Source organism: Aquarana catesbeiana, linkage group LG01 (genome assembly GCF_042186555.1).
Source record: "Aquarana catesbeiana isolate 2022-GZ linkage group LG01, ASM4218655v1, whole genome shotgun sequence".
In the NCBI taxonomy this organism is placed as follows: domain Eukaryota; kingdom Metazoa; phylum Chordata; class Amphibia; order Anura; family Ranidae; genus Aquarana; species Aquarana catesbeiana.
The window spans coordinates 168,033,080-168,052,466 of NC_133324.1; the positions used below are offsets into that span (position 1 = coordinate 168,033,080).

Sequence of the window (19,387 nt, forward strand, 5' to 3'; positions counted from 1 at the left end):
GCTCCGTCAGTTCCCCCGCCTATCGGTGCAGCTCCGTCAGTTCCCCCGCCTATCGGTGCAGCTCCGTCAGTTCCCCATGCCTATCGGTGCAGCTCCGTCAGTTCCCCCGCCTATCGGTGCAGCTCAGTCAGTGCCGCCCAACAGTGCCCATCAGTGCCGCCTAACATTGCCCGTCAGTGCCGCCTAACAGTGCCCGTCAGTGCCGCCTAACAGTGCCCGTCAGTGCCGCCTAACAGTGCCCGTCAGTGCCGCCTAACAGTGCCCGTCAGTGCCGCCTAACAGTGCCCGTCAGTGCCGCCTAACAGTGCCGCCTAACAGTGCCCGTCAGTGCCGCCTCATCCGCATACACCAGTGAAAAAGAAAAATTACTTATTTGCAAAATTTTATAACAGAATCTATGAAAAATATTTATTTTTCAAAATTTTTGGTCTTTTTTTTGTTTGTTTAGCAAAAAATAAAAAAAACAGTAGTGATTAAATACCACCAAAAGAAAGCTCAAAAAAGTTATAAAAATCTAATTTGGGTACAGTTTTGCATGACCTCGCAATTGTCATTCATTCAAAGTGCGACAGAACTGAAAGCTGAAAATTGGCCTGGGCAGGAAGGGGGTGAAAGTGCCTGGTATTGAAATGGTTAAAGTAAACGTGTCACAAACCTGAGCAATTCAGTCATAAGATAAGCACTGTAGGGGGACAGCAGGAACAGACCGGAAATTTGAGTTCATTGAGCCTCTGTACTGAAAAGCTGGAAAGAGCATGGTGGATGATGTCAGTGCTCAATCCCTCACCCTTATCCCCTTCTGTAGTAAACCACCAGAAATCTGATGTCATCCAGTGGAACAAATACCAAGGTAGCTCCCAGTGCCCTGTGTGAACAGTCTGCCCACAAAGTAAGTCTTCAGAGACAAGGCGAGCACTAAGACAATGCTAATGACTCTGGACCTGGAAAGTGCTCCACTGCTAACTGTAATGCCCTGTACACACGATAGGATTTTCCGATGGAAAATGTGTGATAGGACCTTGTTGTCGGAAATTCCAACCGTGTGTAGGCTCCATCACACATTTTCCATCTAAATTTCCGACACACAAAGTTTGAGAGCTTGCTATAAAATTTTCCAACAAAATCCGTTGTCGGAAATTACGATCGTGTGTACACAAATCCGACGCACAAAGTGCCACGCATGGCTTGGCCTGTCCAGTCCAGGATTCCATAACTAGGCTGAGGAAAGTCCGATCTGGACAGCTGCTATGTAGAGACCAGTTCGAATGGCAATTTAGTAACAAATTTTGACTGAAAAAAAATTGAAGAGAAAAGCTTGCAAAAACTTGGTTAGACTTCAGAAGAACTGAAGAAAAAAAGTCCATTCTCTATCCTCTGAAGAGTCTAGCAAAAATCTGTGGCATGTTGCAAAAAGGACTGGGTTATTCTGATCTGGTCTACAAATTTTTGTTTGCCAGTGTCAAATCCTCATGTAGGCGGCTATATAACCCCACGGTATACAACTTAATGTGTCCTTCAATGGACCAGAAAGTAAACCATATATCAACCTGACCTGTAAATCCAGAAATATGAATGGCTGCGGTTTATACCTCAATTGGAGACAGCAAGTGATGATACAAACAGTAATATATCAGAGCTTCTATCCCTTCCCCCACTCATTCCAAACCAAAAAAAGTATAATTTACATAGCAGTTCAACAAAAAAAAAATATTTTACCAGAGGGACCGTCCATAATTTCGAAGTGCGCAGGCATAGCGGTCTTTGTCTTCTTTATCACGAAGTATCAAAACAGCCCTGTGAGAAAAGAAATTGCAGGCAACAAGTGAAATCAGTGAGATGCTAAAGTTCCTTATTTTACTATAGGAACCATTTCTGCACGTTGGGTTCCTTTAAAATCACAGCCAAATGTCTAGAAATAGTAAGAAAATGCTGTACAATTTATATATTTTTTTTCTTTGGTTAAAAACAATTGTTTAGAAAGACTTAAATCCGCATTACTTAGAGCTTAGCTGAGTGGGTCAGCTTAATGAAGCTTGTCTTCTTGCTCTCTCTGTTGCATTTATCACTAGGCAGTTTCACATTTCTTTTCCAATATTTTTATCCAGAATATTTTGGCAATTCCACATTTCAAAGTTCAAATGTGACTGGTTGATGCAAGAAACATAGTACTGATACATAAGCATTCCCATATGAAAGAAGCAGAGAAGAGCTCACATCATTTATGGGTAAACATAGCAGAAAGCAAAATTATTTAAAAGGACAATTCAACTTTGCCAGTTATTTCTTTGAGTAACTGCCATACTCATGGCAACCTCCAGCAGTTGCTTGGGGTGTGGCTCTCCTGATAGGAATGAATAAAGGCCATGGCACATGTGTAGATTGCAGACAAGCTTGCTGAATCCATATTGGCAGTAAAATTGCTGGATAGGTAGTTCTAAGCCCAAGTAGCCTTAGGGGGCGGGGGCAAAGATGAAGTTGACCTTTAAATTATATAATGTTTTATCGAATGTACTGCGTATGTAAGGATCTCTTTTCTGCTTTAATTACGGTAGAAGAATAATGACTGACAGATTTAAGTAGAAGATTTAAATAGAAGGAAAAAATGGAAACGTAGAAGCCAAACTGGTGTTGGCTTTCTCAGCTTGCAGCAGAACAGTAAATAATGGATTTTTGGTTGCTATGGGCTGTAGAACCATTTTCATTTCTTCAGCTTTTATTAAAGATATAACAATAAACCAATTACCTGTGGTATGCTTCTTTTGCCTGAATCTTCAGCTTCAGGTGTTCATTTAAATATCCCAGCATAGCAAAGGCAGCAGCATCATTCTGAATCCGATCTGTTAAGGTAATAAATTGCAATCTTTATAAAAACAACATTCCTCCTGAAGGAAAACTAATATTGGCTTTTCATCAAAACTTTTAGTGTCACAGACTTGGAAACAAGTATGCAAAAATATGAGGTTGGAATAGAATTAGATATTAGAATGCTGAAATTATTCTTGTTTTGGTCAACACTACCAGAACACAATGTAATGCCATGAGAGACAACCAGGATTTTTAGATGGAGAGGTCAGTAATTAAAAAAGAAAAAAATAGGATTTTTAAAACAGCTTACCTGTAAAATCCTTTTCTTGGAGTACATCATAGGACACAGAGCCTCAGGTAATTACTTGGTGGGTTATGGGCCTCAGGTGTTGACACTGGTATAACCAATACAGGAAGTTGACTCCCCTATATAACCCCTCCTCCTTCCAGGAGTCCTCAGTTTTTGTAGCCAAGCAATATAAGCAATATACTCTCACCCCATAAAACAGAGGGACGGGAGCTCTGTGTCCTATGATGTACTCCAAGAAAAGGATTTTTACAGGTAAGCTGTTTTAAAAATCCTATTTTCTTTATCGTACATCATAGGACACAGAGCCTCAAGTAATTACTTGGTGGGATGTCCCATAGCAATGCTACTTGAGGGGAGGGAGACACAACCCGTAGGGCACCCCCAGACCTTGAGGAATTTTACTGCTGCTTGCAGCACACTGCGCCCGAAGGCAATATCCTCATTCCATTTTACATCTACTTGATAAAATTTTGTAAATGTATGCACTGAAGACCAAGTCGCGGCCTTGCAGATCTGAGACATGGAGGCCTGGTGACGCACTACCCAAGAAGCACCAACCGCTCTGGTAGAGTGCGCCTTAACTTGAAAAGGGGGAATCTTTCGCTTTAAATCATAAGTTTGAATTATAACTTGCCGAATCCACTTAGCCACAGTGGATTTTGACACTGCCTGTCCTTTTTTAGGACCCTCTGGCAGAATAAATAAGACATCAGTCTTACGAATCTGAGCAGTTTTCTTTAAATAGATCTTCACTGCTCTCACCACATCAAGACAATGTAGTGACTTTTCTTCTTTGGAACATGGTTTTGGAGAAAACGATGGCAGGACAATATCTTCATTCAGATGAAAGCCTGAAACCACTTTTGGCAAAAAGCCTGGACAAGGGCGTAACACCACTCTGTCCTCATGAATAACCAACATGGTTTTGGAAAAAAACGGCAGGACAATATCTTGTTCAGGTGGAAACCTGAGACCACTTTTGGTAAAAACCTGGACAAGGGCCCAACACCACTCTGTCCTCATGAATAATCAAATATGGCTCTTTACAGGAAAGAGCAGCCAATTCTGAAACCCTCCTTGCTGAGGATATAGCAACCAAAAATATCAGCTTCCTAGTCAGAAGGACTAAAGGAATATGCTGTAATGGTTGGAATGGTGGTTTTTGTAACACTGACAAAACTAAATTCAAGTCCCAAGGGCTTAAGTGAAAAAAATACCCCCAAATAAGGTTGTGGGACTTTAACGGCAACAGCGTAATGTAAAAACAATTTTATTCCATAGCTAAATTTATATATGTATACAAAACATTAGCATAGTTAATAAACATAACACAGTGAACACAATAAAAAGCTGAAACACAGCTGTACTGATGTGCATTGGATAAAGATGCTTGTAATGTCTTCCACGAAGGCCTACGCGTTTCGGGACTGAAACTGACCGTCCCTTCGTCAAGGGCGACTCGTGGGACAAACTCTTACTGTATGATGAAATACAAGATTGGAAAAAATATAAATAAATACAACATTTTCTATCGCATAATATTGTCATAGCATTGCATAGAGAACATGAAGTCTATGAAACCAAAACAAGAGAAACAGCCTACCCAAACATGACAGTGTTGGAGCACCCATTGCCCAAATCACGGTGGCGGATATATCAAAACCACCCACGGATCCAAAAACCGGAGCCTGGGTGTGTGTGGTTGGCCCCAATCTGCCCACACTGATCCACCCCCAAAAAAGAGACACCGAATCACGGAGCCCGTCCAAGAGGGTACTGTGTCAGGAAGGCACAGACCCAAGTGGATGTCTGAAAGGGATAATAAAAGATATGGTATTCAATTAAAGATTATCTAAGTCAAAAATGTCAGTCCAAGGGTCATAGTCGGCTCAGTAAATAGTATCATACCTGAGTGCTAAGGGCTTAAGGGTGATTTAACTGGCGGATTAATCCGCATTACTCCTTGCATGAAACCCCAGACTAAAGAATGCGTAGCAAGTGGTCTTTGAAATAAAATTGATAAGGCTGAGACTTGGCCCTTAATAGTACTCAGGGCCAACTTCATCTGTACGCCTACTTGTAGAAAGGCAAGAATTCTGCCTCTAATATATCTCCGAGAGTGCCAACCCTTGGATTCACACCAGGAAACTGGTGTGAAGCTGACTTCCTAGCATTAAAGTAGAAATAACTGCCCTGGAAAGCCCCACGTCTTTTCAGAATGTGGGTCTTAATAGCCAGGCCGTTAAATTTAGCATTCGTAAAGTAGGATGGAATATCGGCCCCTTTGAGAGCAGGTCTGGCCTTAGTGGAAGGGACCACAGATCCTCCACTGCCATCTTTACGACCTCTGCATGCCATGACCTTCTGGGCCATGCTGGTGCTGCCAGAATTACCGGTTTTCTTTCCAGCTTGATCCTGCAACGAAGTCAAGGAAGCAACTGAATAGGGGGAAATGCATAGATCAGTAAAAGCTGATCCCACAGTATCATCAACGCATCTGTTCTGCATGCGAATGGATCCTTTGTTGTGGACACAAAGTTGACTAACTATGTTGCACTGGATGCTAGAAGATCTACATCCAGAGTCCCCCATCCTTGACAAACAGCCCGAAACATGTCGGGGTGAATAGACCATTCCCCTGGGAATAATCTGCGGGCGGCACATGTAGTGCGCATACCAATTCTCTATTCCCAGAATGAAGACTGCCGATGGGCATGGAATATTTCTTTCTGCCCAAGTTAGAATATGGTTCACTTCTCTCTGCAGTGAGAGATTCTTGGTGCCCCTTTTGGTGATTAATATAGGCCACAGCCATGACATTGACGGATTGGATCCTGTCGGGACAATCCCTTAACCTGGAAGTCCAGGCTTTTAGAGTCAGATGCACTGCCCGAATCTCTAGGATGTTGACGGGCAAGGCTCTTTCGGTTCTTGAACACTGTCCTTGGACAGTTGTCTTCTCTGTCATTACCACTTTCCAGAAACGTGGTTTGAAGTATTTACTCTTTAGGACATTCTTTAGTAACCACCAATTGAGGCTTTGGGACACCCTTGGGGACAGCCGCATTGGCAAGTCCAAAGCTTGGATCGTTTTGTTCCAAGAAAATAGAATACTGTTTTGCAACAGTCTCGAATGGAACTGGGCAAAGGGAACTGCTTCGAATGAAGCCACCATCCTTTCTAACAACCTCATGCAAAGGTGAATGAAGGGACCTCCTTTTGACCTGACCATCCGCACCAACTCTTTTACAGAGTGGTGTTTTTTTTTGTTTTTTTCTGGGCAAGAAGACCCTTTTTCTGGGCTGTATCTATGATCAGACCCAAATACTGCAGCCCTTTTTTTAGCGATTTTAATGGAGACTTTACTAGGTTGAGAATGCAACCCAGACCTTTCCAGGTAACTGGTTGTAATGCGTTCACCTTACTCCGAACAGTGATTGGTCTATTAGCAACAGATCGTCTAGGTATGCCACGTAAGCCCTGTGCCCTTGACCTGGCTACAGGTGGGGCTAGAACCTTTGTGAACACTCGAGGTGCTGTAGCTAGCCCGAAGAGCAAGGCTATAAACTGAAATGCTGCTGTTCTACTTCGAACCGCAGAAACCTTTGGTGAGCGGGAAATATATGGACATGCAGATATGCATCCCTGATGCCGATAGGCGCCAGAAGTTTTCCTCCTTGCAGGATAGAAACTACTGACTTGATCGACTCCATAGAAAGGAGCGGATCTTCAGGAACTGATTTAGATTCTTTTAGATCTAGAATGGATCTGTTGAATTTCTGCGTGGCTCTGTACATGTACAGGAAACGCATGAAAAAGGCAGCGAAGGTTCCAAGGAACCTAAGAAAAAACAGAACTATCAGCTGACTCTACTAGAGGTAGCTTGAAAGAGGCACAAATCATCTCTGCAAGAGGTTTGTACCAGCAATTTCTCCGATTGTGAGGCTGAAAAAAAGTTCAACTCTAGTTGTCTCATCTGCAGAGGAGTACTCGGTTTGCCTTTCTTCCCGATTACCTGAGGGTAATCCTTCATCCTCTACCCACTGTTTCCTTGATAAGGGATCTCAGGTGGGGAGGGGGGTCTAACACGCTTCTCATCCTTGGATAGCGGATGCGATTAAAGTCGCTAATTTTCCTTCTAGGCCCTGCAGGGCGGAGGAAAAACGCATCTTCAATCATGTGTACAGGGACTGAATATTTTCTCCTCTTAGGCTCAGTTTCCACTATTGCAACCCCAAAGTTGTGTGATTTTACTGTGATCCTTTGCCGAGAATACGTCGGGGCGCGATTTTGATGCCACAGGAAACAATGCCTGTGTATTCTAGAGGTTTATAGACCTCAAGTCGCAAAGTGGTACCAAAGTAGTGCAGGGACTACCTTGAAGTCGCACAGATCTGAACAGTATTTCTTGGAAATCATGCCCTAGAGTCTGACGGTGGAGGCCGTCACAGCTGCCTAGAGGCAGCTGCCCCTGCGCAGGGGAAGGAATCTGTTTAAGTGACTTGTCCAAGGTCACAAGGAGCCAACCGGAGGACGAGGTCCCACGTCTTTCAGGAAGCCTCCCATGGCTACGCTGGCTGTCAGAGTAGTTAACCTGTGAGGAGTGGCTCCTTCACTAGTGAACGTCGACATGTGGATCTGAACCCATGTCTGCCAGGTAGTCTCTCATGGCTTCACTGGCCGTCAGAGTACTTAACCTGTGAGCTGTTGTGGCTTCACTTTAAATAAAAGGACATTTATACCTTCTACTGGACAAAAGAGCTTTACTGCTAGAAATCATTTGGATGTATTTCACCAAACCTTCCCCAATGAAAAGGGAAACTAGTCAGACACCCCTTTTTTGCAAGATGCTTCGGCTGACCAACCCTTTTAACCACAGGGTCCTAAGCATGTGTTTTAGCACAAGCGCAAGGCGAGACGCCTGGTGGATAGGGTCTTTTATGGCATCTATGGCGAAACATAACGCCATTGGTAGGAGGATTTTAACAAAAAAATTCCAACTCCTTATCTGTTGGATGCTTAAGCAATTATGCATCTTTATTGATGCTGGAAATTGCAGCGTCTACTGCTGGTATTTCCAACCCTTGTGAGTTTTTCCTCCATGATAGAGAATTGAGAAAATCTTTGGAGGGAAAAAAATGCTTATCCAGATGATCCCATTCAGCATAAATAAGCGCTGTAAAAGGGTTTTTTTTTTTTTTTTTAAACCAAAGAAGGGACCTAGACTTTCAGCTTACTCTGTTAGTAGTATAAAAAGTGGAATGAACCATCTCTGTAAGAGTTTGTACCATCAATCTGTCAGATTGTGAGGTTGCATAAGGTTCATCAACTGTTGTTTCCGCCGCAGAGGAAAATTTGGCTTGTTTTTCCCTGTGATCACATGAGGATAACACCTCACCCTGTGCCCACTGTTCCCTTGGAAAAAGGGGTTTGAGGTGGGGGAGGGGGGTCTAGCATGCTTCCTATCCTGTTGGATGGAGAATGCGATTAAAGCCACTAATCTTCCTTCTAAGCCCAACAGGGCAGAGGAGAATGCATCTTCAGTCACATACACAGGGGCTGAAGTGTGAGAAGCAGTTGCTCCACCAATTGCTTCCAATGACTCACCCTGGCTTGCCATGTCAGGTATCTCCGGAGAGGATGACAGTGTGGAGGCATGACTGGAGTTCCCAGCGCCTGAGGGTGGAATCCTTGGTACCTTTGTGGTACACTGGAAATCAAATGTGCTAAGCACAACAGCAGAGGCACTTTAACAAATTATGGTATTTGCTGAACAATAGTTTTAGCAAAAGAAAACAATGTCACCATAAGGATCAGCCTTTGATGCTGAGTACCATAATATTTACTGTGCTGGAAATGCCTGTTTACACACCTTTACATGCCCAGCGCTCCTGTGACAGACTTCTGTCTTCAGCATATGAACTAAGAGCGTCTGTGTTAAGCCTCAGGTGAGAACCTGATTACACATAAGTGTCAGCTGTTAGCGCACCTCTCCAGGAGGGGAGGAGAGGGGAATTTTTATCAGCAGTGTTTGTTAAGCTCCTAGTTTTAAAGGAAGACTTCACTTTATACAAAAAAATGCAAATGGCTGGTTTTGTATGTTCATAAACTACTGCAGTAACCCCTTTAGATCCCTCAGAAGGGGAACACCATCTGTTCAATTAAGAACTCACCTCTGGCTGCAGGGACCACACCCACTGCTATAGCCAGACACAGAGCTGCTGAAGGCACACAGTTATACATTATATATATATATATATATATATATATATATATATATATATATATATATATATATATATATTTTTTTTTTTTTTTTTTTTTTGGAGAAAAAGGCATAGGTGGACTTTTTACAGTTCCTAGGTTTCTCCCCTTACCTTATCCTCGCTGCAGGGTACTGCTGATTTAACAGACAGATCCAACTTTCACCTACCACAGCGGGCAGTGTAGTTAAACCTTCAAAGACTGGGGCCCTTTTTAATAGGGGTTCCGCTCCTTTGGACCTGTATAGCACCCCTCAGGAACAACTTTAGGTAATATGAAAAACCAAAGAGTCCTGGTTCCTAGGGTCCAGCTCTCAAAGAGAAGCTTACAGGCAAAACCTTGTTCTTCAATGCGAGGTCCAGGTACCATCCTATGGCCTCAGTGGCGTGGATGGATCCGGTTGTGGAGGTTTTTTAAATCCAGCATGGATCCCTCCCTGGAGCTCCTCAGAGCACATCTTCACTCGTGACCAACACCTTGGACACTGGCGAAAAAACTGAGGACTCCTGGAAGGAGGAGGGGTTATATAGGGGAGTCAACTTCCTGTATTGGTTATACCAGTGTCAACACCTGAAGGTAAGCCCATAACCCACCAAGTAATTACTTGAGGCTCTGTGTCGTATGATGTACAATAAAGAAAAAAACAAATGTAGCTAACTACATGCCAATTCCCCAGAAGTCCTTTATTTACAGCAGATGTTGCAGACAACAGTCAATCTGGTTGAAGTATTACAAACCTAGGGTCAGTGCTTAGAAAAAACTACTATGCCCAATGATGACTCTATACCCATCATTAAGCCAAAATTCCTAAGTCTAGATTGCCCCCGTATCTGCTAAATACAGTATATGCATACAGAGTATATTCAGTTATGGACTGACAAAGCCTCTGGAGGTGCAATTCTGATGTGCATCACCTGGTGAGCTTGGGCCAGTTGTAGATAGCTGTAGATGGATTAGGCAAAACTCTTTTCCATTTACAAAAACAACAGGGGTTGTAAAGGTAATTTTTTTTTCTTTAAAAATAACAAACATGTTATACTTACCTTCACTGTGCAGCTCGTTCTGCACAGAGTGGCCCCGAACCTGCTTTTCTGGGGTCCCTCAGTGGCTGTCTCAGCTCCTCCCCGCAATAACTAACCACCTTAATGCGAGCTCCCTCGCATGGTGGTTCGTTATTGCGGGCGCGCTCCCGTGATACAGCCGGCGGCTATAGCCGCTTGCTGTATCACTCGGCCCCGCCCCCCGGCGCGCCGCGTCATTGGATGTGATTGACAGCAGCGCGAGCCAATGGCTGCGCTGCTTTCAATCCATCCACTATAGCCAATCAGCGACCAGGCTGATCGGCTGAATGGAGGTCGGGAACGAGCAGGCGAGTTTTTGAGTGTCAGGTAAGTAAAACGGGGGGGCTGGGGGCGGCGGTATTATCAAAAGTTTTTTCACCTTAATGCATAGAATGCATTAAGGTGAAAAAATGTATACCTTTACAACCCCTTTAACTTTTCCCCACCAGCAGCACACAGGCACATTTCCTTTCTGCCTAGTCTCTCCAATTAGAAGCATAATTTCAGGTATGAGGGAGCATGTTGCTTACTCCTCTTCCTCCCACATACTGGTGCGATTCTCAGGGACTGGCACCCTGTGCTGATCCATAGGTGCAAAAAGAGAGCTCAGCTCTGTGTAAGAAACAGGTCATGAATTGGGGCTTTTTCTGCACTTTCAAAAAAGGGAGAGATCTACAATGGCAGCTCCGTATATATTCCAACTAGACGTTTTTGTTAAACAACGACATCTAATATTTATGAGTAAACATAAGCAGCTTACAGTGGTAAGAATCTAATTTGGTCACACGAGGTGTCAATTATTTATAAAGAAACGTAAACTGTTATATTACCTGTATATTTGTTCAGGGCTAGGTGAGCTGCAGAGATGGCATTCATCTGTAATATGCTATAGCGATACAGCTCTGTGTTTCTATTGCTTTTATCCTGCAGGGTTGTACAGACCCAGTGGGCATATCCATTGGCACCCTCTGTCTGTGAAAGAAACAAAACAACCAAAATGAATTACTTTGCTGTGTAAATCATCCTTGCAGGTAATACTCCTTAGGCCAAAGGTTAGCTTGAAACGACAATACAAGAGACCCAGGTTTTTCTTTATCCAGATATTACTTCAGTTAACCAGGAAAATACCCATTTAGAATAGTTTAGTTATCAGGTGTTTTGGGAACACTTAATCCCAAACTTGAGACTGAGGTCCAGGGATTCCCACCCATCAGCATTTCTGTCAAGCTCATTATGCACAATCCAAGACAATGATAACCGGATGCATCAATTACACCAGAATTTCCTGGGTTAAAGCATATGTCCAGGTATTACACAAAACATTTAGGCTACATGTCCACGGACGTTTTAAAAAACGAGCTACAAAGCTAGTACCGATGGCAGGAAAAAAGCGGAGTTAAAAACGCAATTTTTTTCGCATTTTGCATTGGCGTCAATACCCGTTTAGCCACGCTAGCTTTCAGCCGTGTTTTTCTGTCTCTATTCAAAGTCAATGTTTCCCTATGGGAACCCATTGATTTGAATAGAAGTCTCACCAGAAGTCAGATCAAAATGATCTGACTTGCGGTGCAACTCGTGTGCTGAGAATCTTGAAGGGAAACCCCGACAAAATTTTGTGTGAGGTTCCCCCCAAGATCCATACCAGACCCTTATCCGAGCACGAAGCCCGGCAGGTCAGGAAAGGGGGGAATGAGCGAGCGCCCCCCCCCCCCTCCTGGACCATGCCAGGCCACATGCCCTCAACATGGGGGGTTAATACTTTGGGGCAGGGGAGCCCCTGCACCCCCCCACCCCAAAGCACCTTGTCCCCATGTTGATGAGGGCAAGGGCCTCTTCCCGACAACCCTTGCCCGATGGTTGTCGGGGTCTGCGGGCTGGGTCTTATTGTGATCTGGAAGCCCACTTTAACAAGGGTCCCCCCACCCTAGGTGAATGAGTATGGGGTACATCGTACCCCCACCCATTCACCTAAAAAAAAAAAAGTGTCAAAAATAAACACACTACACAGGTTGTTTTTAAAGTATTTTATTAAAGCAGCTCCGGCTCTTCTCCTCCTCTCTCCCCACTATTTTTTGCTCTTTTGCTGGGTCTTCTCCCCTCTCCGGTTCTTCCCCGCTATCTTCTGCTGGGTCTTCTCCCCTCTCCGGTTCTTCTCTGCTATCTTCTGCTCTTTTGCTGGGTCTTCTCCCTCTGTTCTTCTTCTGATGTTGACTCAACACGATCTCCCGGTGTAATGCTGGGTCCGCCGTGTGCAATGATTTATATTGGCATGGGGCGGGGCGGGGCCACCCGATGACGTAAGTGAGGACATGCCCCTTGTGATGTCATCACCTGGGGCATTATGGGTGATGACATCACAAGGGGCGTGTCCTCTAACTTACGTCATCGTAAGTTAGAGGACACGCCCCTTAAGTCATGCCAGTATAAGTCATTGCACACGGCGGACCCAGCATTACACCGGGAGATCGCGTCAAGTCAACATCGGAAGAAGAACAGAGGGAGAAGACCCAGCAAAAAGAGCAGAAGACCCAGAGAGGGGAGAAGACCCAGCAAAAGAGCAGAAGATAGCGGGTAGAGAGGAGAAGAAGAGCCTGAGCTGCTTTAATAAAATACTTTAAAAACCTGTGTAGTGTGTTTATTTTTTACACTTTTTTAATTAGGTGAATGGGTAGGGGTACGATGTACCCCTACCCATTCACCTAGGGTGGAGGGCCTTGATCTGGGGGCCTCTTGTTAAAGGGGGCTTCCAGATCATGATAAGTCCCCACCCGCAGATCCTGACAACCCATCAACATGGGGACAAGGTGCTTTGTGGTGGTGGGGGGAGGGGCCCCCTTGCCCTAAAGCACTAACCCCCATATTGAGGGATTGTGGCCTGGCATGGTCCGGGGGGGGGGGGCTCACTCGTCCCCCCCCTTTCTTGATCTGCCGGGCTTCGTGCTCGGGTAAGGGTCTGGTATGGATCTTGGGGGGAACCTCGCGCAAAATTTTGTCGGGGTTCCCCTTCAAGATTCTCAGCACACAAGTCAAATGGCAAGTCAGATCATCTTGATCCGACTTCTGGTGAGACTTCTATTCAAATCGATGCGCTCCCATAGGGAATAATTGATTTTGAATAGAAACGCGGGACGGTGCATAACGCTGTGTATACAGCATCAAGATCGTTAAATCGCGTTTAGCACCTTTTATCGGCATCTGCCGATTTTACAGCTCTAGCGCTGGAGCCTCAGAATGCACCGGGGCCTGGTTTTTTTTTGGAGCTTAAAAACGCTTATGCCACTTACAGCTCGAAAATGCCATGGTGGACATGAGGCCAAAGGTTAACACGGAGAGGCGTTCCTAAGCTGCAAAAAAGTTCAAAAAAGTTGCTGTAAAAACGTCCATGGGCATGAGGCCTCACTCTGTAAGCACCCCTCTACCACTCCATATTGACCCAGCATTCATTTTTTTACCTGTTCTTGTAGAAAGAAATAGCTTCTATTACTCCCTGTGACATCATCAAGGGACTTGAAACATTCTTGTAGGGGAAGCTTCTGAGAGCCTATTAACATAAGTACACCCCTTAGAACTTCATCTGCCAATATCCCTTTCCCTACACAGTGTGTGGAAAGGCTCTTGGGGGTCAAAGCAACATTGTTTTGATTAAGAAATTTTTATTTATTTTCAGGTACTTATATAGCGCCGTCAATTTACGCAGCGCTTTACATATACATTGTACATTCACATCAGTCCCTACCCTCAAGGAGCTTACAATCTAAGGTCCCTAACTCACATTCATACATACTAGGGACAATTTAGACAGGATCCAACTAACCTATCAGCATGGAGTGTGTGAGGAAACCGAAGTACCCGGAGGAAACCCACGCAGGTACAGGGAGAACATTCAAACTCTAGGCAGGTAGTGTCATGTTGGGATTCGAACCAGCGACCCTTCTTACTGCTAGGCGAAAGTGCTATCCACTACACTACTGTGCCACCCAATCAAGAAATCAATATATGCATGTGGAGCAGGAGAGAGAAGAGTGGGGGACAGGAGGAGTTCTGTAGTCCAGCAAAGCTGACAACGCTGGTTGGAATTTCAGTGCAGCAAAGGCACTACATTGTCAGTCCAAACAAAAAGATATTTTTCAATACTTGCAGCTTTTGTTTTGTTTTGTACTGAACGAACTAGCAGTTTCCACTAACTTACACTACATCTCTGTTCCAGTGATTATTCATGTTCTGGTGCTGAATGGGTCGAGTATCATTTTACAAGATGTTTACACCTTCAAAAGAACACCACAAAGGGGTTAGCATGCAATAAGACAAGAAGGAGTGGTGTGATTCCAACTGCTTGCATAATTGTGTATATCACAGATCATTTAGAATGATGTAAAGAGACTTCAGGAACGGGAATTGATCAACACACAATTGGCAAAAGGCTGTGGCTTCTCCCAGAAATACTGCAAAGAATTATGGGATTTATATACAACACAAAGTGAGCTACAATTAACGGATTCTTTTATTTCAGTATTGATGCAGTATTTTAGTTAGCAGCTCAGTTATTTTGTTGCATCATTTGCATTCTGTAGTATTGTTCAAAATAGAAATGATCCAGTAGAAGTTTTATTTGTGAGCACATATAAAGAAATACAAATATATTCTGCAGCCCCTGACAAAATATGTATTCGTACAGGCAAAAACATCACACGTGCTTTAGAATCTGACTACTAAAAGATAACCCTCATCTCCTTGCTGGAGTGTTAGGTAAAGTCAGCATTTTGTTTTTGGTGTTTGAAATATGCACCTTGGGGATTCTATGCTTGTGATCTTATAGCCTGGAAATGTCCCTTCCTTCCCTCTTCTTTAACGAAATGCTTTCTGGCATTGTCACAGGTTTTATAAAATCAGAATAGACCACATTTGGGAGTTCCCTCGTGATTTATTTCACTAGTTTTAAACGTGCCCAAGATGATCAAACAACAACATTCTTAAAGCGTTGTTAACCCAAAAAAAAAAAAAAAAATGGATCCTACACCTTTAAAGCATGTTATATGACATAGTGCTTATCCTGTGTCATTTGGCCCCCGGTAACACCTAAAAAACCTGGCTGATCCTAGCAGTTACTCCCCATCCCTCTATAAAATGACCACGTTTTATCATCGCTGCTGAGACCAGACACAGTGGTCAGTTTATGCCTCTGTCATCAGCAGCCTGCTATCTGCTCTCCTCTCTGCTCCTGTGTCCTCCTCCCCCTCCCCTCTCTGTCTGTGTGTGAGCCGCCCCTCCTGCTGCTCTCATAACACTAACCTGTATACACCATCAGCACTGCCTCCTATTGCAGTGTCCCCCTCTGTGAATGATTTATAAATGCTGTAAAATAGCTCATTTAAGAGCCGAGATTGCGATCACATGGCCAGCCAGCTCTCTCCTCCTCTCTTCCAGACTGACATCAGCAGAGGAATCTCAGCCCCGCCCGCTGCATCTCTCAGAGGAGAAAAGGAGAAAGCTGGCCAGTCATGTGATAGCAATCTCGTCAGTGAAATTAGGTATTTGCAGAATTTATTTTCATAAATCACACACATCGGGGGATACTACAATAGGAGGCAGTGCTGATGGTGTATACAGGTTAGAGTGGCTTAACAACCACTTTAACGCCTAGTTAATTGCAGAATTAAAAATAAGTGGGCAGGACACAGTCCTTGTACATGGCTCCAGAAAACACACATCGGGAGACAGGCCTGTCCTAAGTTGTTAAATGCTAGCTACAGAATTGTTACAAATGTACTGTAAGATTGCCAAAAATGATACTTTTTTTTTTTTTTTTACAATATTAGTTGACAGCAGTTCTTGTGAAAGTGACTAAAGTGTGGATAAACATTCTGGAGACTAATAAAGTGGTTTAGACTATTAAAGGCAAGCTGGCACAATACCAGCCAATGCAAGATTTGAGTTCTGTGCACACATAAATTAATATCAACTCCTACAGCAATTACAGACATGCAATACATGCACTGCATTAACATAGACAAATCTAAATGCCTTAAATAAGACAGGGAAGCATCCAAGCCTATACAGGATTTTTGTACTCACCGTAAACTAAATTTTCTTGGAGTCCATTAAAGAACACAGAAAGCCTTTAGGTTGTACTGCCATTTACAGGAGGACCGGACACTGGCAAACAAAAATAAGTGTAGGCCAGCCCAGGACAATACATCCTACTACCAGCATATTTCAGTTCTATAGCAAAACAGTATCAAGTACGTGAACACAAACACAGAGGGGTGAGACCTATGTCCCCCAATAGAATCAAACAAAAGGTTTTCACAGTGAGTACAAAAAGCATGTTTTCTTTCCTTTCCATTGTGGGACACAGAAAGCCTTTCAAATTTTTGGAATAACTGTTGTGAAGCACACATTACACAAAAAGTGCATGCTACTCCAAATGTGTAAATATTCATGTTTTCCATTAGATCTTATCTTATTGGATAAAGGAATTACCAAAGAAAGCTTTGCAAAGCAGTCCAACTCAGGAGTGGACAACATGACAAGCAATCACTAACAGGCCTGAAGTAACAACAGAAAACTGAAAAAGGTTTGCTGGTCAAGAAGCTACTTGAATGACCTTATGCCCTGGCATCAGGCAAGGCAAAAATGCCCACCAGGTAAACAGAAGACCAAGTGGCAGCCTTACAAATCTTTGAAAAGTTGCTTAATGTCAAATAGCTCAAGAAGTTCCCTAGTAGAGGGAGTCTTACCAGGAAAGGAGTAATTGGAACCATAGGCTTGAACGATAGTCTGACTGAGCCACCTAGAGATAGATAAACTGGAGCCAGACAAAGGGACAGGAGAAAAATGTCCTGGCCAAGGTGAAAGACAAAAAACTACCCTAGCTAAAAAGACCTCCTGAAATCTCCACACCACCCTGTCCCTATGCAAAATCAAAAAAGGGGTCTTGGCAAGATAAAGTCATTAGTTAAGATGTGTGCCATGCAGAGGTGATATCTACAAGGAAAGCCATATTGTGGGTGAGAGTAGAAGAAGGAATGCCTCCAATGAGTTCAGATGATGGCTTCTGAAGTGCAGAGAGAACCAGATTCAGCTCCCACAGTCAAACAATGGCGGAACCATGTGGAAGGGGAATCGTCCTACGAAGAAGCTCCTGGGGTGAAAGCCCCTAGACTCACACCAAGAAAGCAAGCCTTTGACATGATATATCTTGCAGGAAGTGGACTTTCTAACCTTGAGCATCATAGGAATCACAGACAGATGCCCTGTCCCTTAGAATTTGTGCTTCAACAGCCATTCTGTCAAAGCCAGCGACCAAAAAGCAGCATGGTAAATTATTCCTTGAACAGTAGATCAGGATGATCAGGCAGGGCCCACTGTACCTCTACTAGAAGTCTTACCAGGTCAGGTCAGTGTACCACACCTGAATGTCCTCTATTTGGATCCTGCAAAAAAGGTGAGAAATGTTTTTCAGGAAATACAAAATAGATTAGGGTGTATTGATCCCATGGTCCCACCAAAGCATCCATTGCTGTTGCCAGAGGATCCCTACAACTGAATAGAAACCTTCCTTTTTGTTGTTGAACCTGAAGGTCAGGAGGTCTACATCATGTGGCATCCCAAACCTGTGACACAGGTCCTGAAACAACTCTGATTGTAGAGACCACTCTCCTTGATCCAGATGCTGCTGGCTGAGGAAGTCTGCCCGCCAACTGTCCATGCCTGATACGTACACAGCTGAAAAGGCTGGAATGCAAAAAGTTCTGCAAAGGAGAGGATCGGATTCTACCTCTGTTGCTGCAGAAAGACTTCGGATGGCTCCCGTATGGTTGTTGTACACCACCGCCATGACTCACTGAAACCAAATCAGGTGGCACTCTAACAGGTTGGTCAAACTATGAAGGGATAGCCAAACTATCTAGAGCTCCAAGATGTTTATCAGGAGATGATAAAGTATCCATGTCCCCACCCACCAGCCCAACAGACTGACTTGTGTTGAAAGAATCTACCAAAATAAAGGGAAGCATAAGCTTCTACGAGATGGGGAGAATGCCCCTGTTGGGTTTCGGGACAGTGAACAGGTTGCAGTAAAACCCTTGTAACATTTTCACAAGAGTGACTGGAGCTTTGACACTTGGCCAGAATGTCCAAAAGGGACTGATGAAGATCTGCCAGTCTGTGAGAAGTCACAGGTAAGTTTGAACAGAGAAATGAGGGGGAAAAGTTTGTAGCCCTAGGACACAGCACCCCACACTCAAGCTTCTGGAATGAAAGATGTCAAGCATCAGCAAAGGTCAACAGACATCCCCCCCACTCTGGAAAGGGGAGGTGCACTTTAATGTGGAGTAAAGTTTGCCTGAGAAATTTGGCAGATTTTGAATGGCAGACTTAAGGGATCGAACTGGGAAGTAAGCTTGAAGGATTTCGATGCTAAAATCAAAGTGGGGAAAAAAAGAGAAAGTGAAAAGCTTTGCATTATGCTCCTTATTCTTCTGCAGGGGATGATGAGTGCTATTACGACCAGTAATAGCCCTAAAAAGAACACTTAGGGCAGCCTGAAGAGGCATTGTTCCCAAAGGGGCATGCAGATCAAGGGCTTCTCACAAGTCAGTTCCCCCAGTCTAGCACTTCAGACAAAGTACCCTACACATATGCACCGACAGAAGACTCGTGCGAGAAAAAAAGCGTGATATTTCCAAAGAGCAATCACAGCTGAAATTAAATGCCATAGCCATCTGCTCCAAACGTCCCATAAGCAAAGAGTCAACGGCAGCAGTGGTTAGATCCCTTTTATGGAATTCTACTGCGTCAGAAATGGTCTGCCAAAATAAATCCACAGCCAAAATAATGAAAGTGGGAACAAAATCATGGGAAAGATTGGCAACCGATTATCAGTAGCGTCCTTAGAAACAGATGCATCCTCCACCAGAATAGTAGTCACCTAGACAATGCTGGATCC

The 19,387-nt window shown here is 43.9% G+C and overlaps 1 protein-coding gene across 2 annotated transcripts in view; it reads right to left on the reverse strand.

Moving 5' to 3' along the window:
• Nucleotides 1-19,387, reverse strand: part of SKIC3 (SKI3 subunit of superkiller complex) — a 214,149-nt gene that overhangs the window by 84,062 nt on the left and 110,700 nt on the right. For both annotated transcript variants that reach the window (XM_073624527.1, XM_073624528.1), the window contains exons 26-28: nucleotides 11,271-11,412; nucleotides 2,744-2,837; nucleotides 1,717-1,794 (exon numbers count right to left, since the gene is read on the reverse strand). In XM_073624527.1, the coding sequence (XP_073480628.1) occupies nucleotides 1,717-1,794; nucleotides 2,744-2,837; nucleotides 11,271-11,412 (314 nt within the window). The remainder of the gene's footprint in view (nucleotides 1-1,716; nucleotides 1,795-2,743; nucleotides 2,838-11,270; nucleotides 11,413-19,387) is intronic.